Source organism: Lagopus leucura, unplaced genomic scaffold (assembly GCF_019238085.1).
Source record: "Lagopus leucura isolate 7727_CA_CO unplaced genomic scaffold, USGS_WTPT01 Super-Scaffold_100038, whole genome shotgun sequence".
Lineage (NCBI taxonomy): Eukaryota > Metazoa > Chordata > Aves > Galliformes > Phasianidae > Lagopus > Lagopus leucura.
The window spans coordinates 3,022,494-3,050,386 of NW_024962287.1; the positions used below are offsets into that span (position 1 = coordinate 3,022,494).

At 42.9% G+C, this 27,893-nt stretch overlaps 1 protein-coding gene across 1 annotated transcript in view; it reads right to left on the reverse strand.

The window, feature by feature from the left end:
• The window catches only part of PKHD1 (PKHD1 ciliary IPT domain containing fibrocystin/polyductin), an 87,538-nt gene that overhangs the window by 16,936 nt on the left and 42,709 nt on the right, over positions 1-27,893 (reverse strand). The window contains exons 13-17 of the mRNA XM_042883475.1: positions 23,922-24,099; positions 23,247-23,442; positions 14,828-14,893; positions 12,660-12,779; positions 3,787-3,924 (exon numbers count right to left, since the gene is read on the reverse strand). Coding sequence (XP_042739409.1) covers positions 3,787-3,924; positions 12,660-12,779; positions 14,828-14,893; positions 23,247-23,442; positions 23,922-24,099 — 698 coding nt within the window. The remainder of the gene's footprint in view (positions 1-3,786; positions 3,925-12,659; positions 12,780-14,827; positions 14,894-23,246; positions 23,443-23,921; positions 24,100-27,893) is intronic.

The window sequence follows — 27,893 nt, forward strand, 5'->3', positions numbered from 1 at the left end:
TCCCTGCAGACAGCTAAGGTCTGGATGGGCTGTGAGCACTGATGGAGCTGTGGGTGTCCCTGCTCAGTGCAGGGAGTGGGACCACATGGTATTCAAAGGTCCCTTCCAAATCTCATGATCCCATGATTCAATGGACTATGCTGCGGTTTCTTCATGTAGGTGAATCCTTCTTCCCTGAACATGTGAGATAACAAAGATCAGACAGAGCAGCTTAGGCTATATTTTAATCTAGATAACCATATCAAGCAGTCCCACAGAAGCAGCTCACAGGCTGATGTCCACATGTAACAAGTAAACATAAGTGCCTTAAGCATGCAAACCAAATCTCTACCCCAGATTGATACTATCAGTTGAAAGAAACCAATGGCTTGGAAAGGGCAAGGAACAAAGAGATGAAAGCTGAGAGATGAAACGAAGGAGATGCAGATGGTGCAGTGAACTTTTCAAAACGCTTTTCCTGTTATTTGGGATGAAAAACTTCTTGCAGTATCCCATGTTCAACAGAAGTCATGTAGCTGCACAGGGATCTAATGGGACTGTTTGATGGGACTCTGAGCTCACAACTAAAGAATATGGCACCCAACTGAGGTAGTGGAGAAGCTGGAGAAGAAAGTCCTTTGGTAAGACTCACTTGAGCCTCAGTTGTCCATATGAGGCTGAGCATTAATCATCATTAACATATCATAGATACATAGAATGGCCTGGGTTGAAAAGGACTTCAAAGATTATCTAGTTCCAACCCCCTGCTATGTGCAGGGTCACCAACCAGCAGGCCAGGCTGCCCAGAGCCACATCCAGCCTGGCCTTGAATGCCAGGAATATGGCCTCTTGCCTCAAATGAGTGACAAGATTGACAAGCAGCCATCACGAGATATGCAAAAAAAGAAGAATGTGAGATGTTGAGACTGAAAAGAGAAATGCTATCTGGGTAATTAGTTAGTGGTTCTACTACAAAATGCAAAAAATAACCTGGATGAGCATAGCAGAAATCAGGATGAATCCAACAGATCGATGTGTACAGACGGTTCTCCAACATCTTCTACAGCTTTATCAAGAACTGAGAGCTTTTTTCAGCACAGGAAGGGATCAATTTCTATGCGTGCTGTCTGTTCTCTATTGCTGACTTGGGTTAAAATGAATGCAACCATCCCAGGACAGAACATAAAAAGAACCTCTGGTACACTGAGATGAGCATTACCTTTCTTCATCTAAAACTGTGCACTGAGGGTATTTAGCAAATCACTTATTTTCTCTGAATCTCCATCTCTTCTATTACAGATTGGAAAAATAATTGTTTTTTTTAACAATTGCCAGCTCAGAAAGGTAAAAATAAATGGTATTTCTAGAATGTTACTGCTGATATCATCATCAGATCACCCTGAGGCAACAATGCTGAGGAGCTAGGATCACTTTGCGGATAGACCAACACACATTGCTTCTTGTTTGTCTGAGGGCTCAAACAGAGGTTTTTCAATCCGTTCCAGAGCATGAATAATCTCAAAGCTCCCTGATTCTACTGATCATAACTGACACTGACCACGGATTATGCCACACACTGAAGAACAGACGATGGACCCTCCAACATCAAAGGCCTCCCAGATCTCCCAGCTTTTGCTGTACCTTCCCATCTCAGTTTCCCTACAAATTACTGTTTTAGCAAAGTCATTTGGATCTGGTTGATGTTTCAAAAACTCCACTTTTACCGTGATTTTTCCTTTGTTACATATTTCTAATGTCACTGAATTTCTTACAATTATGTTTTAACCACCTGACTTAGTTTATTTTTACCTGAAAGTAAGATGCCAAGTGCTCTTAAGGGTACCAAAGTACAAGTAAGTTGTATTTTCAGAGCTTATCATCATTCTCTAGCAGCTGAAGTGAACAAAATACTCGTACTGCCTGGAAGTGTTGGTTTGGCACAGGCCACTGGATTTGCAGCAACTACATGGCCAAAAATTCCTGTGCCAAAAACGGGGCATGGAGATGTTACACAACAGGGAGGAAATTGGATCACATGATGTCAACCTCAGATCCTGCTCAGACAGTGTTGAATGTTGATGTCCACATCTATTAAATTTGTTTACTAAACTGTCTCATTATCTACTTTGTGTCAGGATTTCTTTAGGGTGGGGTAGAATTGGACAGATGGGCTTCAGAACCTTCCTTCAGGCACGGAACAGCCAGGATTGGACAGATGGGCTCCAAGAAGCTACCTTTAGGCCTTGAACACATGAGAAGAGAAAGAGGAAGGGAAAACACACGCAATCTCAATTTTAGAAGTAAGCACAGAAACCAGTGAAAGATGTTGGAAACTTGAGGTTTCTACCCACCTATCATCTTTGCAGCTCAAGCTGGAGCAAGGGCATCTCTCCAGAAGAAGCTGGACCATGATTCAACAGCTGCAAATACCTGTTTGGCTTTTAATGTCATGACTAGTCACAGATATGCTGCAGGGGACTTTGTGCAGCTAAGTGCTTCTATGTTTTTTAATAAGCTTTTTAGCAGTGAACACATGCTTTTTCTTAAAACCAATATGAAACCACATTTAAAGTACCATAGATTGAAAGTAAGAAATGACTGAGAGTCTTTTAAGTATATAGATACATTAACCTCCCAGATTTAGCTTTTAAACCCTTTTTCTTTTTTTTACAATAGGAAACAAGGCAGCAAAATAACTCTTTTGGCCACTGCTGTATTAACTAAACAGTCCCTTGAGATTAACAGCAAACAAATACTGGAGATCACAAACAAATTATCTTTTTAAAGTTCATGAAACCAATCTTGAGAAAGGTCAGACAGTGATCAACAATGTGATCCCAGAGTCCTAAGGATTCCTGTAAGTAAATACAATGCCCAGCTTTAAGAACCTTGATAATTAAAGGGAACTGCTTAATAACTTCTGTGCGGAAAAACACTGAGCTGTCCATTGCAAGTAATGTGGAACAGCCCCAGTAATATTGGGGACTCTGAAAGCACTAGAACTAGGGCCAGGCAGCACCTCAGCTGTACAGTGGGTTGAGAAGAACAAATGTTCTGAATCCAGCTGTGCCAAACGTACAACATGGAGAGATTTTCAGACAAAACGCTTTTCCACCTTTTGCTTGTGTTGGCTTTGAATATCTCTGTTACAACAACTAAGAGCCTCACAGACATCAAGGACTGCTTGAACACTGCTTGAATAAGAGCCTGCCCTGAGGAATTGCTGTCTTATGAAGCAGCCCCACGTGAAGTAGGGAGAACTTTCACAAGCTCCAGATGAAATCTCAGCCACCATGAAATCAGGAGAAGTTTTGCTATTGACTTCAGTGGAGCAAGGACTGCAGTAGTTGTAATATGATGCTATTAAATGAACATGTAATTAGTTCCAGCAGATAATCCTTGTATAGTTAATGTGGATTCTCAGGGTCCACACTGCTGACACCCAGATAGATACTGCAGCAGTAGAATCATACAATCATTCAGGTTGGAAAAAACATTTAAGATCATCAAGTCCAACCCCAGCCCACCCTCATCATGCCCATGGACCACATCCCTCAGTGCCACATCTCCAGGGTTCCTGAACACCTCCAGGGATGATGACACCACCATTTCCTGAGCAGCCTATGCACTAATGTCCAACATGAATCTCCTCTGGTACAACTTAAAGCCCATCTCTTCTCCTATTGCTATTACCTGGGAAGAGGTAACAGAATGACTAGAAGGTTTCTAAACCAAAAGGTTTCCTTCTTTCCTCGTCCATCAAGAATAGAAATCTCCAGGTAACCCCAAGACAGGCTGCTCACTTACCCACGTTCAGTGTACCTCCCACAACCACAATACAGGCTGCACTCAGGACATTGCTGGAGTTGGTGGGGAACTCAAGAGTCCCAAGGATGTAGAGACCTCTTAGAGGAGGAAGATCTGTGTCCACCAGGATGGTCCGGTCTGGGAAAGAAAGCAGAAAGTGATTTGGAATGTAAGCATGAAAGTGGAGAAGCTTGAAACGTTTGGTTTTCTTGAGATTAGATTATTTAAATTTTCAATTAGAACCAGTGGAACAGGACTTGTGCGTTTGTGCCACTTCCACAGCCAGAGCTTCATCTGCAGCTGAGCATCCATGGCATGACTTTAATCTGATAAATGAATAACATCATATTTGTAATATTATATTCATATTTGCATGCGTAAGTCTCATCAAATGTCACGTATGAACATGAAGAATGCATATGAATGGCAGCAAGTTGGAGACGTGTCGATCTCATTGGGTGAGTCTGGTTCTATTTGTGAAAATAAATCTTGATCAACTAATACAATACAGTGTGAATAATTTAAGCTGTCCAGATGATGTTTTTCACTCGTGATATTGCAGAGAACAAGAATGAATGAAGTGAAAAACTACTGCATTCCCTGTTAGTTGGTAGGTTGACAGAAACCAGGGGAATCATTGTTCCCTCAGCTACTTGAGGATAAAGCAAGGAGCGTGAGTCACTTCTGACCCCATTTCCAAATTCCTTGATCCCCACTTCAATCAGGCTGATACTAGAAGTGCATTACAGCATTGGATACCACCGGAGATCAATTCATGACTTCCTGGGCTAGCTTATTTCTGTTAATTTTGGACTGGCATTGGCTGAGCACACTGACATCACTGCTGCCCCCCCCAAATGTGCAAATTTACAGTCGATGAGCCATCCAAATGCCAATAAAGCTTTCATTCTAGGGCATGAGTAGGACTTAAACAGCGCTTATCTTAATGGTAGTCCACCACACGGAGGTGAATTCCCCCCTCAGGACACATCTAATGTCCTTTAATGTCACTGGGAGGTTTTCACTGGAAACCACCTCAGACCCTTGAATTGCAGTGTTCAGCTCCTTTCCTTATCAACAAGAGTAGCAGCTTCCTGGAATGGAATCTCAGACACAGCAGACGTGCCTGTAAAGACGTTCGATGTACCTGTTTTTACCGATTTTACCTTGTAAAGGGTTCGATGAGATGCTGCCATTCAGACTCTTAATGTGGAGCAGAAGTCCCCTGTAGGATTGTGGCCTTCATAAAAATAACTTGCAGAAAATGTCTATTGTCAACATAAGGGCAGTTGCCAAATCCTACTCAGAGATTTCCTGTGGCCTTCCTTTGATATCATGCGTATTTATTGTGAGGCACAGCTACAGAAAACAGAAGGGATTAAGGAGCACCCATTTTCCAGTGGCCTTTGACACAGAAGTGTGAATGGGCCACCTGAAACTCCTACTGACATGCAATGTCTTCAGAAGTGAATGAGATGTTCCCCTATATTCTTCCCCTATATTCAGCACTAGTGAGGCCGCACCTCGAGTACTGTGTCCAGTTTTGGGCCCCTCACTGCAAGAAAGACATTGAGGCCCTGGAACGTGTTCAAAGGAGGGCAACAAAGCTGGTGAGGGGTCTGGAACACAGGCCATATGAGGAGAGGCTGAAGGAGCTGGGAATGTTCAGCCTGGAGAAGAGGAGGCTCAGGGGAGACCTCATTGCTCTCTATAACTTCCTGAAGGGAGGTTGTAGTGAGCTGGGGGTCGGCCTCTTCTCTTGTGTCATTAGTGATAGGACCAGGGGGAATGGTTTCAAGCTACGGCAGGGGAGATTCAGGCTGGACATGAGGAAGTATTACTTTTCAGAAAGGGTGGTCAGGCACTGGAATGGACTGCCCAGGGAGGTGGTGGAATCACCGACCCTGGGGGTGTTCAAGGAAAGACTGGATGTTGCGTTGAGGGACATGGTTTAGTAGGAGCTATTGGGAATAGGTGAACGGTTGGACTGGGTGATCTTTTAGGTCTTTTCCAACCTTAGTGATTCTATGATTCTATGTTAACTCTTTTGCTTCTGCCAACACCATTAGCACCCTCTTTGACAAAAACAGAACCGTGCAATGCTCCAGGAAAGTCTTCTCCTAGGAACAGGCAATTAGTGAGCCATTCATTGTGAAGGTTTGTTAAATCTTCTCAAACTGTCTGCAGGAAACATAAAACCACACAAAGCACACACAGAAGGGGACTGCAATGATATGAGTAGGTTGGTTCAATGCCTGCATGCCCAGGTCCTTTGGTTTTGCAGTCCTGATGCGTCACAGGTGTGTAGGGAGAGGGAATCATTGCCTGCGCGGGGGGCCTGGGTCTGCTTACAGATTTGCTCATGCTTTCTTCATACACTGTCCTTGTAATTCAGTCTTTCCAGTCTTCCTTTCCATTTTTTTTCCTTCTTTCTCTGCAAAGGACACGCTGGTTGCTCTGTTCTCAAAGCGTACACCAAGCACTGCAGCTATCCATGGTCACTCAGAACACCCCCATCTCAAAAAAAATCCCTGCATTCTCGGGCTGAAGCATCACTCAAACATGTGACGTTCTCACAGCATTCCGACTTAGTAAGTCTCTACAGAGCAAATGCAAGTGCAACATTTTTTTCCCTAAATCTCATACCGACAGTACTCAGTATATTTTCATAGGCATGAAGAAACTCTTGTCTATAATCTCTTTATAGGACAGGTGTAGTCCTATGCCCTGCAGAGCTGAGAAGGCTAGGCACAGTATGTGAGGATACGAAACAGAGGGAAGAGAATAAGGGGAAAGATGTTGTTAAAATGATATCTCTCAGACAGAACGGGTATCTAGTTTGTGAAATCACAGCTCGAGAATGTGGCAAAAAGCTGCAGCTGACAAAGGCCATAAGTATATTCATCAAACACAGACTGAAACATTTTTACAAGGAAAAGAAGGGCTCCTAGGCATACTATTTATATGTCAGGTTCCTGTCTTGAACAGGTATTTTTTGCTGAGTTGCACGTTCTTCAGAAAAAGGTTTCCTGGAGGAAATTGCAGCCTCTCTGTAACTGTAGCATCATACATGTGAGCCCTGGAACACAGTTATATGAAATTCTCCCAGAGAATCTCTGCAAACCTGGGGTTTCCTCAGTTGAACAGAGCCACAGGGTGTGATGCCTGGGGTATGAAGTTCTCAGACGGGGAAATGTTGCTCTGTAGAGACAACAGAAGGCTCCTTCACAGCCAAACAGGTTCTTGCGCACTTGAGAAAGACAGATTCAAGGGAGGCCTCAGGATGAACACAGCCTGTACAGAATACGCTCAGTCATATATTCTAAGGAGATGGCTACAAAGGGGTTAAAATCATAAACCTTCAGTCACTGAGCTCAAGAGATTCACTTTCACAGAATGACAGAATTGAGTGGCTATTCTCCAATGAAGACATTGTCATAATAGCAAGCAACTGCTTTTAGAAAGCGATAGTTCAAGCCTGAAAACAGGGCTAGATTTCATTATCCATATATTTTCTTCTACACAAAAGCTCGCAGGTATGCTACAGTCTTAATGTTCAGATGTACCACACTGAGAACTCGCTAATGACTCCAGTACTGACACAAAATGCCTTTGATCAACTGTATTGCACTATAAAACACCATAGCATGCCATTGAATGGAAATCAGGCACAACAGAAGAGCTATTATATGAGATACAGTACTCCAGCATTCATCTCTTCAAACAGAAAAAGTTCAAAGAAAATCAAAATCAGAAAATGAATAACAAAGTGAATTCCACCACTGAAAAAAAAAGAAGAAGAAGAAGAAGAAGCAGAAGAGGAAGAAAAAGAAATTGCCAGAGGCGACATGATATCATACCAGTACCCTTCAAAACAGCATTCCACCAGCTGGAATTATAACACGTTCTCCCAACCCTGAGCGTGCTGTGTCAGGAGTGTGTCACACTGAAAACCATAAAGCAAAGCCCTGAAAATCCAAGGGCTTGAGAAGCTAATGCTGCCAGACCAGCATGACTAAACTCCTCCAGCTTGTTTTTCAAGGTGCAGAAGCTGCTCAAGCCTGTGTGGTGAATTCAAGAAGTCCTTGCGGGACGGCTGCAGCTCTGGAGGGTTAAGAGACAACAACGCATATTCCTGAAGCCAGAATTATCCAGCTGGAAGAGACTTAGACCTTCAGGGGAGTCAGACACTAAGGAGACTTGCAGCATTCCAGCACTGAAAGTTAATTTAACAGGAGAGACCCACCTTTGCTGCAAGAACTTCTGAGTTTCACCAATGCTTTCGAATAGGGCAAAACCAGAAGACCTTCATATTCATCCTTATTTCCAGCTCTCCAGATTCACTCAGAGATTTCAGCACTGTGTGAAGCCTGGATCAAAGTCCCCCACTGCAGTTCTTTGCACTAGAAACAAGATCTGAACAACCATTACTTGCTTTTTTTTCATTCAGGGCTGAGAGGACTGACACAGTAAGGCAGAGATAGGCCCAGAACTTGGCTTTCAAGCTGAAAATCACTGTGGATAGCTTCCAGAACAGGTAATTAGGAGTAGCTAAAATAGGCTACTCACAGAGATCCCCCACAGCCCCTGGCCGTGTGCTGGGCACCCTGATCTGGTTGGCCCTGCTGGAGCAGGGGGAAACAGAGGGATCCAGAGTGGATCTTGGTCTTAAATGGTCTTAAACTGAGACAGGGGAGGTTTAGGTTGGATCTTAGGAGGAAGTTTTTCCCCCAGAGGGTGGTGAGGCACTGGCACAGGTTGCCCAAGGAGGCTGTGGATGCCCCATCCCTGCAGGCATTCAAGGCCAGGCTGGATGTGGCTCTGGGCAGCCTGGGCTGCTGGTTGGTGACCTGCACACAGCAGGGGTTGGAACTGGATGAGCACTGTGGGCCTTTGCAACCCAGGCCATTCTGTGATTCTGTGATTCTGTGAAATGGGAAGGGAAACATGAATAAAATGCCATGACTAAACAGCTCTTAATTATTTCATTCTAGATTCTGGATCCAAGCAAGGACCTTGCATTTCTTGCAACTAGAAACTCATATACACAGTTGTGGCTGCAAAGCAAGGTATGAAAAATGGACCAAAATTTCTTCTTGCCCAGTCTTCTTGCCTAGCTTTCATTTGAGCATACGGTACACTTGTCACACTAATAATGGCTATGATTCCAATTTAAGACACTGCACACTGTCAACTCACACCATAAATACAGGTTTCAACATCTCCAAGCCAAAAAGAATGAGGAGGAGAGGAAAAAGAAAGCAGGAAGCAAGGAGAGGGTAATCAGAAGAGACAGATGGGCAATCGAGCAGTTCTTTCTCAAGAGAGTTCAGGTGATGGACAAATTTGTGTTCTTACTCTTGTTGCTATTCTTGGGCTAAAACAGAAGAACAATTCCAGAAATGGAAGGGTGAGGAGAAGGGTTTCTGCACACCTGCTAATCATATATCTCAATTCTAGCGATAGAAGCCAAGGTGTTTTTTATCACTGATAGGAATAAGATGGGCCTGTCCACCAGTCCTACCATTTTCACATACTGTTTCCTTCTTTTTGTCTGTTAAACACTTAGTTGTGTTTTTTCTACTCAGTAAAGCTCCTCTGAAGAACAGTCAGTTTTACTGCCTGCAGTGGAGGAGCTGAACACTGCAATTCAGAATTGCAAGCTCCCAGTGCCTAATCCCACTCAGGCACTAAATTCTGACCCCAAAGACTGTGAGGCCACATTGCACAGCAATAGGCCTAAGCTAACGAGCTTTGCCTCTCAGGAGAGCTAATTAGTTCTGGTATATCAGCACGCTGATGCAGCAGTCTTATTTCCAGTTCTAGAACTAGATCAGTTGGGCTGGGCTGTGGGCAGTGCGTGATGCTTCAGGCACAGCTTAGTCATGTAGACAGAGCCTTGTGGTGTGTCACAAAGGCTGCAGTCAATATCTCATGCAGCAGCTTAAAATGAGACAGTTAGGAGGAGGATTACGCTGACATTTGCAGGAAACACAGAGGTGATTTGTTCATGGGTGAATTTGCAATGCAGCAAAGGACCACCAGAACCTCAGCAAGCAGTTTTAGCTTCCCTAACCTAATCAGAACAATCCAAACCGTTAGCCAAGCTTTTTTAATTACTACCTCCTGTCTCTGTGTAGATTGTAATTTGCTTCCTGAGACTGTAGGAACACACTCTATATAATTTATTAATGTCAGTACAGAGGCCTCCACTACCACTGGCACTCTTGTCTGTCTCTGACACGTAGTTATAGTTTTTGAAGGCTGAAATGCTTTGGTCATGGGTTCTAAGCTGGGATGTTTGTTGATCTGGGTATAATGTGATACACAAGAAGTTGAAACGTGATCTGTTGTAGTTCCCTTGTCTTGTTCTTTGAGATCAAGGAAGGACAAAATGCAAAATTCATCCATAGCAAGAGGACTAGACAGAGAGCAAAGCACGCAAGAAATGCATCGCTGCTTCATGCCTACATAAGGGTTCAGGTACAACAGAGGTGAGAGTGGCACAGGAACCAGGAAGAAAGGACACTTTTTCTCACTAGCAAACAGGTGCAAGTTCAACATGTGGAGTACTGCTGTGGGAAGAGAAAAGCAAGCCCACTGTTTAGGGTGCCACGCTTGGACTTTGTAGATTAGGGTCAACCACTTTTCTGGTACAGATTCCCTCTGGCCAGGCCTTTACATGGTGCTGTGTATACACACAAGGGAAATAAATACACACCGTCACAGAATGGTTTAGAGACATACATTAATGGCAAGCTGTGCTTTCTCTCCAGGCACTCCTGAATGTGGTCTGTAGAAATGCTGTTCAGGATGCACTTTATGATGCCTGAACTAAGTCATCTGATAAGAACAAGGTGCCTAAATGTCAATCATAGTAAATTAGTTTAGACATTTAGCCCCATCTGAAATGTCCTTGGATATTTGAGACCTCCACACTACAGAACTGGCAAATACGTCATCGGGGACACAATTTTTAGCTTTAGAAAACCAAATAATAAGTATATTTCAAAATAAATATTGCAGTATTGTGGTTTGAAAACATTAAAATATCCTCTCTCTGATAAGAAAAATAACAGCATAAAATATTTTAATTTTGTGAATTTGTATTTTGTGAACTTTGTATTTAAGGCCTTTTATTTTTAGAAAAGCTATTTGCTGAAATTAAAATAACTTCATAAAGTGTTTCAGTAAATCTGAAATTCTGTCAAACTTAACAGAAATTTCAAGGATGGGAATGTTTCAGACAAAAATCTTTTATCCAGCCTTCAAGTCAATGCAAACTGTCTCCAAGAAGCTGAGTGAGGGGGCAGTGTGACTTATCTTTTCTGAATATGAAGTATTTCTTGCTACATGCATACGGCTTTTCCCAGTTATTTCTGTAGAAGATTTGATGCTAAGAACACGTCCTGGAAGCATAACAAGGAAAACAAAATAAAATCCAACTCAACAGTTACAGAATCACAGAATTATCTTCACTGGAAGAGACCTTCAAGATGATCCCAACCAACCACCAGCGTGACCTACTGAGGCCCATCATTAAATCATGTCCCTCAGCATCATGTCCACATACCTCCAGTAATGGGCACCCCATTTCAGTGCTTGACCACATTCTCCATGAAAAAATTCTTCCTAATAACCAACCTAAACCTCATCTGGCATAACTTGTGACCACTGATATTGTCAGTCACCCTCATATCTGGAAGATCTCTCCAAAAAACTTCCAGCTCTAAAGGACAGATAGTTGCTCAGAGAAGGTCTGAGCAAAGATGCTGACCTTGCAGTATAGGGAAAGATCAGCAGACCTTCTGTCTGTCTTTCCAACTGTCTCAGCAAATGAGAAACTCCAAACTGATTACATTGAGACCTCTTCTCTTCCCTCCCAGTTTTCCCAGCACTTAGCTCCCAGACAAACAAGTGTAAAGGCTGTTAGCCTGTTTTTTAGTACAATGATGACATATTTTTAATGATAGATAATTAAGTCCAAACTGCTATTTACACTCCACACTAAAATGCTAGCACGCAACAACAGAAACTTTTTTTCCACATTGATTTCATATGCCAGAAACGCATGGAAGAGTAAGAGACAAGAAGCAGCATTACCCCTATTTCCAGATGTGGAACTGTGGTAGGCACACAGACTTAGAAGTTTCACAGAAATGAGGAGAAGCACCAGGTCCCAGAGTACGTCAGGTTCACAGCGTTCAGAGGATCATAAGATAATTCAATCTGAAAGGAACCTCAGATGCTCATTTAGTCTAACTTCTTGATCAGATCAGGGTCAGCTTTTACATAAAAAGGTTATCACAAGTTTTCTCCTCCAAATGTTGCTGCAAGCTCCATCATATCTTTGCTAGAATACAGAAAGGTGTTCATGCAATAAAACTGTAAACTGAATCAGTATTTAAATGTAACTGAAGTTTGAGGCTGAAATACAGACAGATACTGAAACATCTGGGAGGCACTCATGGCAAACGGACTGAGAGGTTATCACTGATACCAATAATTGCAATAGGAGAATAATATGGAAGGTGGCACAACTGTGGAAATGTGAAATGTCCTCCCTGCACAAAACACAGAGAGGTAGGCCCAGAGATGAGACCTTTATGACCCACGATCCTGCTCCTAAAATAAAGTCCCTGCATACATTTAAGCCTGGACATCAGCATGAGTAACACTTTGTCTGTTTACGTGCACACAGAAAATATTATTCTGTTCCAAAAATCACACTTGTTGATCAAGAAACCAACACGATCAGGTCCTGCATACACTAGAGTAGAGGCTGGTGACAAAGAACACATGCTGTATCTGTACTAACATAGAGAGATCTAAGCACCATTACAGAAATTAAACACCATCATTTCCATCCTTACTGGGTAAGATGATGACATCTTCTCCTGGACCTGGGATGCTGCAGTTGAATCCACCCCAGCCTTTTTCCACATCCTTCCATGTCTCTGGGTGCGACCATTTCAAAACAGAATCAGAAGGATCTACAAAATAGGACGCATGAAGAGAGAATTATTGTTTTCAGTAGCTGAGAGCATTATTGTTTCTGAGATAGTTAAGCATCTGTGGCATTACCATCCTCCTTTTGTCAATGATGAAGCAACACTAACTGCTCTATGTTGCCTTCCATTCTTAAAGGAAGTTGCCAATAGGAGAAACAAAAACACCTCTCTCTCCCAAACCTGTATTTTTGGAGTTAAACTTCAGGAAGATAGCTGAAAAAGAGATTCAAATTGTTTGGGATCCAGGAAAAGCGAAGCAAATCTTGAGGCTTATGGTTTGTGAATATGCATCACAAACAACAACTTCATGGTGACGAGTCTCAAGCACAAGCGGTATGAGAAGCAGCTGAGGGAACTGGAATGGTTCAGCCTGGAGAAGAGGAGGAGGCTCAGGGAAGACCTTATAGCTCTCTACAACTACCAAAAAGGAGGTTGTGGTGAGGTGGGGAACGGCTTCTTCTCCATGTAACTAGTGACTGAATGAGAGGGAATGGCCACAAGTTGCATCAGGGGGTGTTCAGGTTGCACATTAGGAAACATTTCTTCTCCAAAAGAGTGTTTAGGCACTGTAACAGGCTGCCCAGGGAGGAGGTTGAGTCACTGTCCCTGGAGGTGTTCAAGAAGCATTTAGATGTTGTACTAAGGGACATGGTTTAGTGGGGAGATACAGGTGGTAGGTGGACAGGTGGACTGGATTAATTAGAGGTCTTTTCCAACCTTGGTGATTCTATGATTATTTTTACTTACATCATCCAAGGCTCTGAGCACTCTGAACACAACGTTAAAATGAAGAAGCAAAGATACAAGCCAGTCACCTTTTCTTTTGTGGCAAAACCAGAGGACAAAAATAGTAAATTAACAAAAAAATGTCAACTCTTCTCACATGTTTTTCTTCACCAGTGTTCTAGAAAACAGATTGAATTCCTGGAGTATGCTAAATTGTGAAAGTTTTTTTAAAAATGAGTAATTAACTCTCACTAGATTTTTAGCCCATAGAAAAGCAATGCTGTGCACGTGGTAACGAAGACCTGTGGTGAAACACCAGCTTAACTGGGACACGTAGCAACTCCTACAAAGTTTTAATTTTAATGTTCAGCTTAATCCAAAGGGAAACTTTTGAGTCTCAGCAGCATCAGGAAAACATTGGGAGAAATAAAATGCACAAAGTGTAGGTACTTGTGCTTGCATTTTAGACAGCTAATGAGCCAGTCTTACAAATTAATTGCTTAAGCTTGCTGTGCCATCAGCAGAGGAAGGAAAGCCTTGAGGGAAGTCCTGCACACACACGGTTTCTCCTGTCCCAGACTAATGCAGACTGGGCCTCCCTCTGGAGGCCTGTGCAAGCACCTACCTCTGACTGAAACTGTTTTTTTTCATGAGGGGAGCTTCACCAGACATCACTGAAAACACAGGGCAAACTCATGCCTACGTGCAGTGGACTAGAAATCACTCAAGAGCGCTGCTGAGAAGAAAAACTGTGCTGCCAGCATACAGTGAAATGAAGCTCAGCATCAGCTCTTCAAGGCTGGGTATTCTTTTACTTATAGGTTCAGGGGGAAAATGCTCTGTAAAAAATACCTAAGCCTTACTGCTACATAAATGATTATTGTTGATAATAAACAGCAGGGCGGCTATGAAACTCAGATCCAGTTTTGGAGGTCTCCCCCAATCTCCGGTGTATTATGCTGTCTGACTCGGTGTGTAACTGTGCAGTAATGTCAGCCTATTACACTAAGATGACTGCAGAGCACTAAAACACACTGTACTCTCACATTCCCCATGACCTTCCTGATCTTCTGTGGCATTTCTTAGCAAAAGTTTATGGTCTTTTATAATGTGGAATCACACATTTATCACGAGCAATGGTAGATATGGCTCAATGAAATGCTTAAATGAATGCCAAGAGCCCCTGTTGGGTTGATAGATGTACAAAACACTGATGTGAAATGCAGCAATACAGCTCTGAACAAGTAGTAAAAAGGAAATGGTGTGACTCCCAGACTGAACCTTTCCGACACAGACTCACACACCTGATGTAGGTGAAGGGGCTCCTTCCTTCTCTTTCAGCTCCAGCTGAATTAAGTCAGCTCCTGTGACTGAACACAGAGAATTGCAGGGAGTTACAGCAGGGCCTTAAAAATTCACCAAATCAACAACAAAAATTCACAGCGAGAGAATTGCTACACATGGCTCTCAGACAACATTTTACATTTCCAACGACAAGATTTTTTAGGAACGACTGTGTGTTTTTTCCAACTCATTTTTGTCTTTTTTTTTTTTGTATTTTGAGAAGGGAGTAAACAAATACATTTTAATTTGCAGATACTAAGGGTCTCAAGACAACTCATTAGAAAGAGCTAAAAGAAAACATTCAACAATCAGAAATTCTAGGCTGGAACATGAATCTCATTTATCCCACTATAAATCCACAGCAGTTCCACTAACACAAGCAATATTACACCATTGAATGCATAATGTATTAACTGGATCAAGCAACAAATTACAGCTTTTGTTTTGTAGTTTGGTTTTGATTCCTCCCCCCACCAAATCTGGTATCTAAAAGAGATGCTTTAATTAGTCAGACTTTATAGACTGAAGACAGGGACCCTGTGTTCTGTACTGTGAAAAGAGGTCAGAATCAATTATCACAGTTGTAACCTTTCTGCCAGTATACTGTCAGCAGGAGAGGGGTCAGGATAATGCAAAGCAAGCTAAGAGGAGCAGAAGAAAACTGCTTCAGAGCCAGCTGAAAGGCTACCTCTTCTTCATCTCCAGTGGCATATAAAGGCACTTCCTTTCAATCACCAGACTGGAACAATCGTAGGTTAAAATAGAAACGCTCTGCCAAACAGATAAATCTCCTTTACACTGCCCAACCCCTTCTGGTGACCCTAAAATGCCATTGGAAGAATTCTGGGGTAGAAGAATTGTATAAATAAAGCCATTGTCAGAACTTTCCTCAGTTCTGTCAGAACTTTCCTACACACGTATCAACCCACCGAAGGGATTTCATGCCGTATTGTAATTTACTTATTTTATCTTTAAACAAGTCTCTGTACTTTTAAATTGTGAGAATCACCCTTCCCTACCTCCCTCTTTTTCTCCCAGTGCAGCTGAGCAAATTTAAAATAACTGAGGTTCATTAATTTTAAGTGTTCAATAAATTAGTATGAATAATCAAAAAACTTGATTCTTTCCGATAATTACTATTTGATGTCAGTTGAAAGCACTCGATTGAGTTAGCAGCATATGCTCCTATGCCAAATGAGGCTTCCATAATTAAATAGAAACTGATTCCATGAGGTTTTTCTCATATCTGATTAATTAGTAATCAGGTGCCTTAGCCCTGTTCCTCAGCGACACCTTCTCTCCCAGCAGTAGCTGTGGTCTAACTCGTGTTCACTCAAGCCAATCTGCCCCAAACCATCACACGGTGCTCAAAATGAACAACACCATGTCCTCGGGTGGCCTGAAGCTGAAAAATGACATATGGAGGACATAGGAACATAGAACCATGGAATGACTTGGGTTGGAAAGGACCTTAAAGATCATCTAGTTCCAAACCCCCTGCCATGGGCAGGGTTGCCACCTGCTGGATCTAATACTCATTTAAAGTCTTTGGCATACAGTTAATCTGGCTTTTAGACAACACCCTTCTATGGGCACTTGCCTCCTCCGACATTAACCCTTGCAGAGGGCATACATCTCACCTAATTTGAAATGATGACTAATTAGTCAGCTTGGACCCTCATGGTGTCACTGGAGGTATCTCAAAAGAACTATCCATCCATGTTATTATACTCCTTAGGGATGAGATACGCTGTAGAGAGAGACCTTTCTCTCTCTGTAGACTATAAAGGATAACCAGGGTAGGCTTAGACAACTCATGTAAGATATCTGTATCAGGAGAAATTAATCTCCCTGGCAGAGCTCCTCCTCTAGGCTACACAGACTAGCAAGGGAAAGAAAATCACACCTTCAGAGCAACAGTCTGACTGGGAGACTACTAAGAAACGACTGCCTTGGAGGGCCATTTTTGATCCTCTTTTAAGATGTCCTTCCTTCTCCTCTCACTTTTCAGAGAGCAAATCTGGAGCCAAAGGTGTTACATCAATTCACAGTAGTGTCAGGACAAGTGAGAGAACCAAGCCTGACACTATCCTATTTCTTGATGGATAGGTTTTGCTTGGTTTTTCCGACACTACAGTGCAATTGTCTAATCAGAGATGTTTTCATTGTTCAGAGAAAAGTTCTGTTCTCCTAATTAAATCCTCAGGGGACAAAAAATCTGCTCAGTGTTCTAAAGACCTTATACAGGCGTTCAGATCCTGCACCCAGCGACGAAAGGACCTGTTAAGGGTTAACTAGGTACAGCCATTTTCTGAGAAAAGAACAAAAACTTCCCACGTTTGAGGTGTCATCCAACCACACGGCATGACAACTCAAACCACGATAGGCCATCTGTACCCTCCACATCAGCTCAGGAATGTGGGGCTGAATTCTCCCCAGCCCAGCTGCTATCACAATTATTAATGTTGATTCAGGATGAAGTGCAACGAGCATGAACCTGTCGCATTCCGTTGCCTGAGAAGTGATCAAAGCAGGTTACGGGCCTTGAGAATCATCAGGACCATGGTGACATAGTTATCCTGGTTGTTTTGTTTTGCTATCGAGTACGTTATCATTGTTTCTGTACAGGACAGGAAGAGATATAGGCAATACAGGCAAAGGACGTCATTAGTAAACATTGAATTAAGGTGTCTCTTCACAAAATGCAGTTATAAGGCTCCAGGGTTTAGTTGTATAAAACCTTTATAAGGCTCATCAATTTTCTGCCTTATTACAGCTCTTCCTGGATGCTTGGGCTGTGAATCATAAATATAGGCCTTCCTGACTAACTTTTTTCTGGTTTAGGGCTCCTTGAGTGAACATGAAGGAGGAGCAACCTGGTCTTTTATCAGCTTTGCAGTGACAGGGAATTTTGCCTGTGGATATTAGGAAGGGCTGAAACCAGGATAAATGGCTCCAATAGCCTGACTAACAAATAACAAGCGCCTCTGTGCTGTTTAACATCAATTGGGCTAACATATATCACAGGGAAATCAAAACTTTTAGACATCACAATCAACAATGTGGTACGACACACCTCTAGAAGCTGGAGAACCTGGGATGGGATTTTTTGCCCTTCCTCTGCTTGGGACCATTCAAGGAGGTGCCCAGAAATATGGTATCCCGGGGATACTGCACTAAGAAATGATGTAAAAAAGTATCTGGGCAAGTAGAGACTGATTCCTGCCTGCAGCATATTAGTGATGGAGATGAAGCAATGAAATTCCTGCTGCAGACATCACACACACACAAGACCATTGCTGAAAGGATGATGGAAGCATTTCTGACCACCCAAAACAATGGATGTAGGGTGAATTTTATCAGGATGGATATCAGTGCCTTCAAAGAAATATTAATGCAATTTTCAAGCTTTTCACCTAGGATTCCCCTTTGTCCCTGAGCAATAAGGCTGAAGAAAAATACATTTATTCTCTGTATTTTAATATTAGAACCAAACTGTCTTAAGGGCCTGTTTTCCTCCTACACGAAGCAACTACAACAACCCGTGGAGCAAACTGGAAGTGAGATCATTCTCTAGGAATTTAGAAAGACAATAAGTGTAATCAAATTATATCTTTTTTTGAACAACCACGGAAACTGCAGACCTGCTTCTGACACAGCAGTAACATGAGATCCGGCCTCAGGCCCTCTTAACAGCTCACACATGAGCAGCCTGAGCAAAGTCAGCAGGGTGACCTGTCTCCGTAAAAGCTGTGTCTAAGGAAAAAAATGCATTTGGGGTCAAGAAAAAGTTTGATAATCCTTCCAGAGATGTTCACAATATTGCCCATGACAAGTGCTTGCATTTCAGAAAAAAAAAAAAAAAAGCCATGTTGGATGGAGAGATGGAGCAAGCCAATGCTTTGTTTTATTCCAAAAGAAAATAGTTTAAACACTTCAGAAGTGAACAAAAAGGAAGCAACATCTCTCTGGTTTGCAGCCAATTCCACTATTGCCCAGAGACCTTAACCAAGGAGCAATCCCACGCTGTGGCACCATATGCTCGTATTTGTAACAGACTTAAAAAAGCTCATAACGTTATTACTGTCATTTACACAGGACATTTCTCCTAAAAATATCCCAGATGTCCCACAGTGTGATGTTTCTTTCCACCTCTCCTGTTACAAGAAGGGTTTTTCTGGTACAATGTGGTCATTCCATATGAAGGCTGCCCTCCTGAAACAGCGTTTGGGAAACATAGAACGGCCTGGGTTGGAAAGGCCCACAGTGCTCATCCAGTGCCAACCCCCTGCTGTGTGCAGGTCACCAACCAGCAGACCAGGCTGCCCAGAGCCACATCCAGCCTGGCCTTGAATGCCTGCAGGGATGGGGCATCCACAGCCTCCTTGGGCAACCTGTTCCAGTGCCTCACCACCCTCTGGGGGAAAAACTTCCTCCTCATATCTAACCTAAACCTCCCCTGCCCCTAGACGGAAACCACACATCAATTCAAAGCCTGTCACTGAGGAGCACCTCTATGACAACATGGCGTGCCCCAGAGAAACAAAAGGGGATGCTACAAAGACTGAGAAGCATCAGAGCAAAGCTGATGGTGTCAAAGAGACTGGATTCTCCCCAGATTCCTCAGACCAAGATGGTCCGAGTCCTCACTTCCCCTCATTCAGCACTAGCGGGGAAATGGGGCTCTCCCTCCTTGAATGCCAATTCTTCTTGGTCTGAAAAGATTATTTCTAAAGGGAACTGGTAAACAGAGGTGACATATATAGGTAGCAGCAAGCACCTTTGTTAGCAGGATCTCAGCACAGGTGCCCCACATCACAGCAGTGCTCCCCCATCACAGTGATTTCTTCCCATTCAGCACCCCCAATATGGTCCCACGCCTGCGCCTCATTTACAAAAGTGTGAGCAAGCAACGCATCAAGGCAACTTAACTCCTTTAATCCCCTCCATACGGTATGTTTTCTTGCCTTTTGTATCAGGCTTTTTTTTTTCTTCCCCATAGAGAAACACTTGCATGTCACTGGGCAATTCTGGACAGGGGGAGCGTGCACAACGCCCAAGTCATCCATGAGCCAAGGTGGCCTTGCTCAGCTGCCCTCTTCATTAGAATAACAATATCTCCTCCTCCACAGGGTCTTCCCTCCCCTTCTCCTCCTCTTTTTTTCCCCCCCTCCCCCTTGTGTGAATTCGGGAGCCTGCCCATGAATGAGCTGGCATCTGATCCGTATTTACTGACGTTAATTTTGGATGTAACGCAGCCCTGCCACTTCCCCGCCGTTCGCCCTAAAAGGCGTCCCGGCGGGCACAAAGGCAGAGGGTCAAAAGTAAGCTGACCCCTGACAGAATGTACAATTATTAGGACGAAGCGGGACACAAGCAGCTGTCGAAACCCCACCGGTGCGGCGATGTGCTTCCCAAAGTCAGAGTATGAATAATACGCCGGAGCTCTCCCCTCCGCCCTGCCAGGGCCTACGCCGTTCTGCAGGAAGAATGATGGCCCTCCCGAAGCAGCTGCAATAATTGTGTCCCCATTGTCCCCCGTCCACCCCCTACAAGTGCCCATTGTGGGCGCGGGGTCGGGTGATTACATGCTTGGGCTGATGGCGTTTGGGCCCAGCTGCCCGGCTGCTGACACACGAGCAGCGAGAGGGGGGACCCGCGTCTGCGAGACGGGCCTCCAACATACCAGACCTTTTACATAAGTCAAACAGGAACAAATGACTCTTTATCAGCCCCTGCTCCCTTTGAAGTGGCGGCTGCTTATGGGCCCTTACAGCTTTTCCTCCTTAGCCCGAGCAAACATCCTCCTTTTGATATGCTACATGCTCATTATCTCTGCCCCATTTAATGATTTTTGATTGAAGGGTGGCAGCGCGGTTGCCAAGAGGGTAGTTAAAGAGGCTCCACACAGGCAGGGCTACAAGAAATGCTTTCCTTGTGCCGCAGACCTAAATTTGGAGTTTCTTAACAGTGTGTTCTTGTTCTTAGCAGCAGATAAGGGCTGAGCGTGAAATTCTTAATTAAGCAGTAAATAGAGAGTGGGGTGTCAGCAGATGCAGCCTGTAGCCATGGAGACCAAGTCACATGAAGGAGGGAGCTGAGACTAAACGCCGGCCGCGGGCTCGGGCATGACTGACAGCTGAAGAATCCGACAAAGCTTGTAAACGGGATTAATTAGCTGGCCAATTATTTCATATAGTTAAATGTAACTAAAAAATAAAAACAGCTCGCAGAGCGGGGTGGGAAAGCGTTCTGAAGGCCAGAGCCCCAAGTGCTGTCCTCTCCAGGTCGCTGCGTGGACCTTGTAGGATACCAGTGCCAGAAGGGACTGTGGTCGACTTCTCCAACCTCCTATGGAGCACGAATCCCAGCCCACGAGGATTCTAATAGCTTCTCACAGAGCTGGAGCACACCTCTCTGAAAGGACGCCTGACCATCATCTAAGGACCTTGAGTGATCGGAATGCCACATGCCACGAGGCTGCTCTGATGGCTAATTATCCTCACCCTCATCCTGCACACACGAGATTAGGAGAGAAATTAAACAGCACACCAGGGCTAGGAATCCACACACTTTCTTTCACACTTTTACTCTACCAACAGCGGTAGGTATTAGTTACCCAACACTGAATTATTGATCTCAGTGCTAGCCAAAGCTGAAAATGTTCATTGCATGACTTATACATGTTAGGCATTACCATAAATTTTCCTTGGTGTATTCTGATTGTTTCTCTGTATATCAAAATGAGAAACAGCATTGAGCTCTTCATATCAAATGAATCAAATGAAAGGAAAGCAGATGAGGAACAAGAATGTATCCAACATGCAAAAGTGATATGTGCTGGCCTGATCATTTTTTCCTGGTCTTCTCAAGCCCATCCCTTTCCCCAGCAATTGTAAGAGGTCAATAAATATCTTCTGAGCTTTCCCATGCTGCTCTGTTTATGAAAGTGCAGCTCAAGATACCCAAACTGAATGTGGTTGACTTTCATATTTGAAAGAACGAATCTGTGCTGTTAGAAAACTGAAACAATTAAAACAAAACAAAGATTTTTTTGTTTGTTTGTTTGTTTTGTAGTGGATATCTAACATGATTTTGGACCAGAGTTAGGCTCAACAGCTGTACTAGCAGACTAAATAAAGCCAAGTTATGGAACTAAGAGCTGGCTCCCTGTATTCTATAAGGTTATATTGCTGGCCAAGCTCCTGGCAGAGCTTTGGCCCAGACCAATGCACTTTCCCAGATGGTGGCCATTATGATTTGAGAGTTAGCACAGGACAGGGATCTTTCCTAATTTGAAGCCTGGGTGCATCCAGCCTGTTTTAAGAGAGAAAATGTTAAGCTGTATGGACACAAGCTGTGCGGTGCCAGTTGGCCTCAGGACCAGAGATAGATGCAGCTAGTGTGAGCCTTCAAACTGATGTTAAGGGATAGGCCTCTTCACGTCTCTTGAAATGTACACTGAATTATTTCATTGACACTAAAGACCAAGCTTAGAGGATTACCTGCCTTCATTCCAGCTGTGTTTCCCTATAGACCCCACAAGAGAAAGTCATTTGCACGCCATCTCAACAGTATAAACCAAGAACAATTTATGAAAGAAATTCATCAGATCAGTGACAAAATGTTCTGTTCCTGTGAATTTCAGCCATCTTGATACTTCAGTTTTCCTGTATGATGATCAAGAAGCTGTGCTTCATGAAGTGAACTCCACTTCACTCAAGTGCCTTTGTGATTCCAGATTCTGCAATTATTGATTGCAACCATCATTATTTTTCCTTCCACATACAGAACTTAGACCTTTTTAAAAAAAGTGACTTGAGAACAGGAGTTATGGAAACTGTTTGCATTATAAAAGAATAAATTAAATTTGAAGATGCTGGCAATTCCATTAAATATCATCAAATACCTGAACTTTCTGAAGGAGAGACCACCACATTTCATGATCCAATGTACAAATGTGACACTCAAAAGTTTGTGTTGCTTTTGAAAGTTTACAATCACAGGAAAAAGCCTCACACAGCGAAATCCTTTTGCCTTCAGTGGGCTCCATCCTGGATAAACTGCACCTGGTTTATAAATGATATGTGTGATATGGGACCAGCTGTCACCAGAGATCATTAGTGGAATTTAATGCTTTTTCCACTCCAGAAGACCAATTGAAATTCAACTGATGCCACATCAGGCACTGTTAATGACACATTCCAGTTGTTGTTAGAACAGATGGATACTGACCTGATGTGCACACACTTACCCATTTCACTGGTCTTACTGAAGGACTGCTCACTTACTGAAAGGCCACTGCAAAACCTAATGGCTAAGGCTCCATAGCGTCCAGTGGCTTTAACTGAAAAGATTCAGCTCTGCCATCATACTTACCCAAGTAGGTTAGCTTCCTCAGTGTGCTGTCGAGATACCAGTCACAGCTCCTGTGATGACCATAGGAAGGCAGAGATTGGAGTGGCTGTCCAGTCCTTTTCCCACAGGACACCACAACCTCAGGCTGGGCAGGAAGATCCTTGTGTTCCACCAGCAAGTAATTTCCAGTTGTGAAGTTGCTAAATGTGACTGAATACTAGAGGAAGAGCCAAAATAAACATGTCTGTCTCTGTGATTAGAGTTCTACAGATTGTAGTATAAGAGGAATAAAGGGGATGGTGTTCCACATGGGCAAAAGACTTTTCTGAGCAATACGTATTGAGATCTCTGGAACTGAGTAGGTAAAATTAAGCAGGAGGTAATGATGAATGCAGATAAAATCATCTCCCTTTGTCACCTTAAAAGATACAGAGGAATAATACCTTCAGAAAACTATGCTTTGTGATGTTTTAAGATAATATGAATTCTGTTAATTTCTTCACACCACACTTTAATCTACTACATTCAAAACCTTATTCCTACTCCAGGTTACTTCTGAGGGCTTCAGAGTTAGGTCACCGTATTTGAGCTCTGCTTACAAATGTAAAGAGATTTTCTCTCTGCCCACCCAGAAAGAAGAATGCACGATTATCTTGTTTAAATATAATGTAGAAATTACAAAAAATGTTGTGTTACCTGGAGCTGCTTGATGACCGAAGGGCTGTCAAATGTCAGTGTGTAGGTCTCTTTATCCAGGAGCAGACACATCCAGCCATGCAGGTCTGAGAGAGTGTCAGGGACATAATTGACTGTGGTTGTCTTATTCCTACTGTCAATCACAGTTAAATTGTAGGGAGTCTCTGGAGCCTCTCTTCTGGAGGAAAAATAGAATATAATCCCTTTTTGTTACTCATCTTTGTCATTTTGCAACCTTTACATTTTAATTTACAACAATAAACCTTTACAGTTTAATTTTTATTTGAATACTGTAGTAAGTATACGCTTTCTCTCAGCATCCAGATGAGAACTTAACACTGTTTCTGTTTTTCACTAGTACTTTCCATGCTTGAATTACTCAGAGGAAAAAACTCAACACTATCAATGATAGTAGTATCCATCAGCAGTATTAATAATATCATGAATTGAGGCTGAAATGAGCATAACTACCAGTCTTGAGTATGGCAAAAATTTTACAGTGCTTTCTCTTCAGGGGCAAACTCCACCATTTTCCTGCACATGGACTTTTTTTTCAAATTATGCTAAACTGACCTTGATTTTTTGAGATTCTTATTAGGAAGACTGCTAATTTCCCCAAGATGCCAGGTTGTGTATCGTAATGCCTAAAAATACAGAACACGCAGCTTTCAGGAACTGGCTTGTTGAAACCAACGAACTACACAAAGGAAAGGATAAGGTTGGATATCAGGGAACATTGCTCCTTAGAAGAGCGGTGATGCAGTGGCACAGCTGCCAGGGAGGTGGTGGGGTCACCTTGGAGATGTTTCAGAACTGTGGAGATGTGACACTGAGAGACGTGGTCAGTGGGCTGGGGTTGGGCTTGGTGATCTTGGAGGTCTTTTCTAACCTGAATGATTCTGTGATAAAGATGAAAGGCATTTAACCCTTTTGATATTCAGACATTGAATATCCACATTTGATTCATCATCTGATTAGAAACTGCTTCAATACAAGGACCTATATTCTAGTCCTCAACATCTTGCATTTCTGCAACAGCTCTCGAAACTGAGGGAAACTATGGCTGAAATTATGCTCTGGTTGGCTACACTGTGCTACTGCTTTAGCTCTGGAATTAAGACTGAGAATGTCTTTGTGTTTTCATACCATAGAAGACACCACAGAGGGCCCTGTTGACACGTAAAGCAACCTGGACAGTCTTATTCTGTAAGAGAATCATGCCACTTCCATTAAATGTCAACAGAAAAGTGATGATTAATCTTCAAGACTGAAGGTGCTAAAATATTGTTTCAGTCAAAATGTACACAACACCCAGGTCCATGCGATGTGTGAAAGATGTAGGAAGAGTGACATAACAGCAGCTGGAATTTTAGCTCTTAATTTTAGGCACTGAACTAAGGTCGTACCTGCCTCTTCTACATTTTGTGCAAAGGGAATTGCTAGAGATAAATGTCCCAGGACTTCAGATCTCATTCTCAGCTGTGGAGAAGCCTCGCTGGCTTGCCAAGATACCTTGGGGCCGTGAGTCTGCCATGATGAACGCAGCAGATTTATGAATGAATCAAATGCTGCTGCAGAATCAAGGCAAGTTGGCCGTTTCACCTTTAGTCCACTTCGTTTTGGCATTTGAGCTGACACCGAGCTAAAAATAAAAAATCCTTTTAGCATATCTGAAGGAGTATTTCTCATTCTCAGAGTACTATACCAAAACGAGGTATCTCAGAACGTTACTCAGTGTTCCAGACTGGATGCAGGCCTCTTTCTCAAGACAGACAACACTGAAGTAGATGTCATCTCTTATTGTGATTTACTGTATCTGTAATTTTGGGGGCTCTTTTGTTCCTCCTCTCTAAGGGGACAATAATTACAGTAGCAAGCACCTTGAAGGTGGGTTGCCTGCAGATTGTTTTGTTTTTTCCTCTTTTAAAATCATTTCCAATTTTGCTTTGCTATTCTGGTGCCTGTCACGTTGGCAAAGGGCTTTCTGATTACCCAGAAACATTCAGCTGAGAAACAGCAGTGGTAAACAGGGGAAGTGTGAATCAGCGAAGAATCACTCAACCAGAAGATATTGGCAGACCAATGAAACTGACTGGAAGGAGTTTATAAGGCTTAAACTGCTTTCGTACTACTAATAAACCTCCTCTTATAGGCATTAGCTAGACCAGGATATTAGGCTGCTAATTAAGCAAGTAAATGACAACAAGCACATTACTGCCACAGCTATCAGCACCCGCACAGGTATTCAGGAGTACATTTTTAGCAGCAGTAGCACGCCAAACATGGTGTGGTGCAACATTAAACTATGTTGTACATCAGCATTGTCTTATCGAGTTACCAAGGTACACAGTGCCACAGCAAGAGACAGAGTCTGACACGTCCCCTGTGCCATGTAAATCCTTGCCATTTTGCTCTTTATTTTTCATTGATGGGGGTCTGCAACTTGATGATCCTTGGGGTCCCTTCCAACCCAAGCCATGCTATGATTGCTGGAAAAGCCTGATCAGACTGCTTGAACCACTTTTCACAAGAAAACACTTTCCATGCATATAGCAAGGTAGTCTGGGTTCCCTGACTTTCACTGGGAAGTTTGTTCACGACCTGGAAGGAAAGGGAGCAGGAGAGAAAGACTGCCTGGCATCTCATGGCCAGAAACATCTGGGATTTTCTTGACATGGCACATCACGTTCTTGCTTTTCACGTTCCACTCCTGACATAGAGTCAACACACACACCAAAAAAATTGGAAGGAACATGAAAAATGCAATTCTGCACAGAACATTCGTACAAGGAAATAATGAGCTTGACACTACACTCCCCTTGAAAGGATTGTGCTTGTTTGTTCACCTATCTGCCAAACAGACACCAAAATGGAAGTACTTTACTAATGGAATTACCAGCCACAATTAGCACCATTTCCATTTGCCCTAAATAGCCAGCGATTTCACTGTGCCCTAAATAGCCACCAATCTACCTCTCCTTAATGTTAATGGAGCAGAGTAGTGCTCGCACACACAAGTATTTCTAATTCAGAGGATCTGAGGGAGCCTGCACGCATCATTAACATGGAGAGCTTCATTATCAGAGGAAAGAGCCTTCCCCCGAACTTCCTCTGGCTTTATTTGAAAGAAACTAGGAGGCAATGGTCTTAATGCAAAATTAACCCTCACTTTAAACCGCTGGAAGCCTTCACAAACTGTAAGAGGCAAAAAAAAAAAAAAAAAAAAAAAAAAAGGATGACTCATTGAAAAGGCTGTATTTTTATATAGAAGCAGGTTTCAATTAAGGAGCAATTTTCTCTAGAAATATGGCAGGATTGCTAGATAAGACTTTACAGTCTGAGCAACAGTTTACCAATGGTAATCACATAAACGGTTACGTAATACAGCTCAAGTGCATTGTGCACAACTGCTCGGCATAGATGGCCCTCCAAGGATTTGTGAAACCAATCCACAACATCAAGGAGAACAAATATTAACTCTCCTGTTTATGTTTACCATTAGCTTTCTTATCCTAAGGGTCCATATCCGTGCGTACGAAGGCAGACGCTGTGCTCAGCTCTAACTGCTTTCTGTTTGATAGATCTGCGTAATAATCCCTTATGATTATCCCTTTCCTAAAACAGGAAACAATACAGCATCTCACTTCAAACAGGACGCCAAATGTTTATAGCAACAGTCCCATTTATTGTTGGCCAAGTGGAGGCTAATCCCAAATTATGGCCACAGCAAACCCTCTACATGTTTGATGCTAGGCCCAAGAACTTTACTTTACTTTACTTTTGCTTTACATTTTACTTCAATTGCCAAGAATCTGAATTTTCATCTGCTTTCAATAAATGTACGTATCTTTGTCGAGAAATACCTTGCTTCAAGCCAGATTTGTACTGTGAATCCTTATCATCAGTGGGCTTTTGTAGGCAGAGATCTTCAGGAAACTAACAAGATTGCTGTCCCCAGTCCTGAGCGGCTAT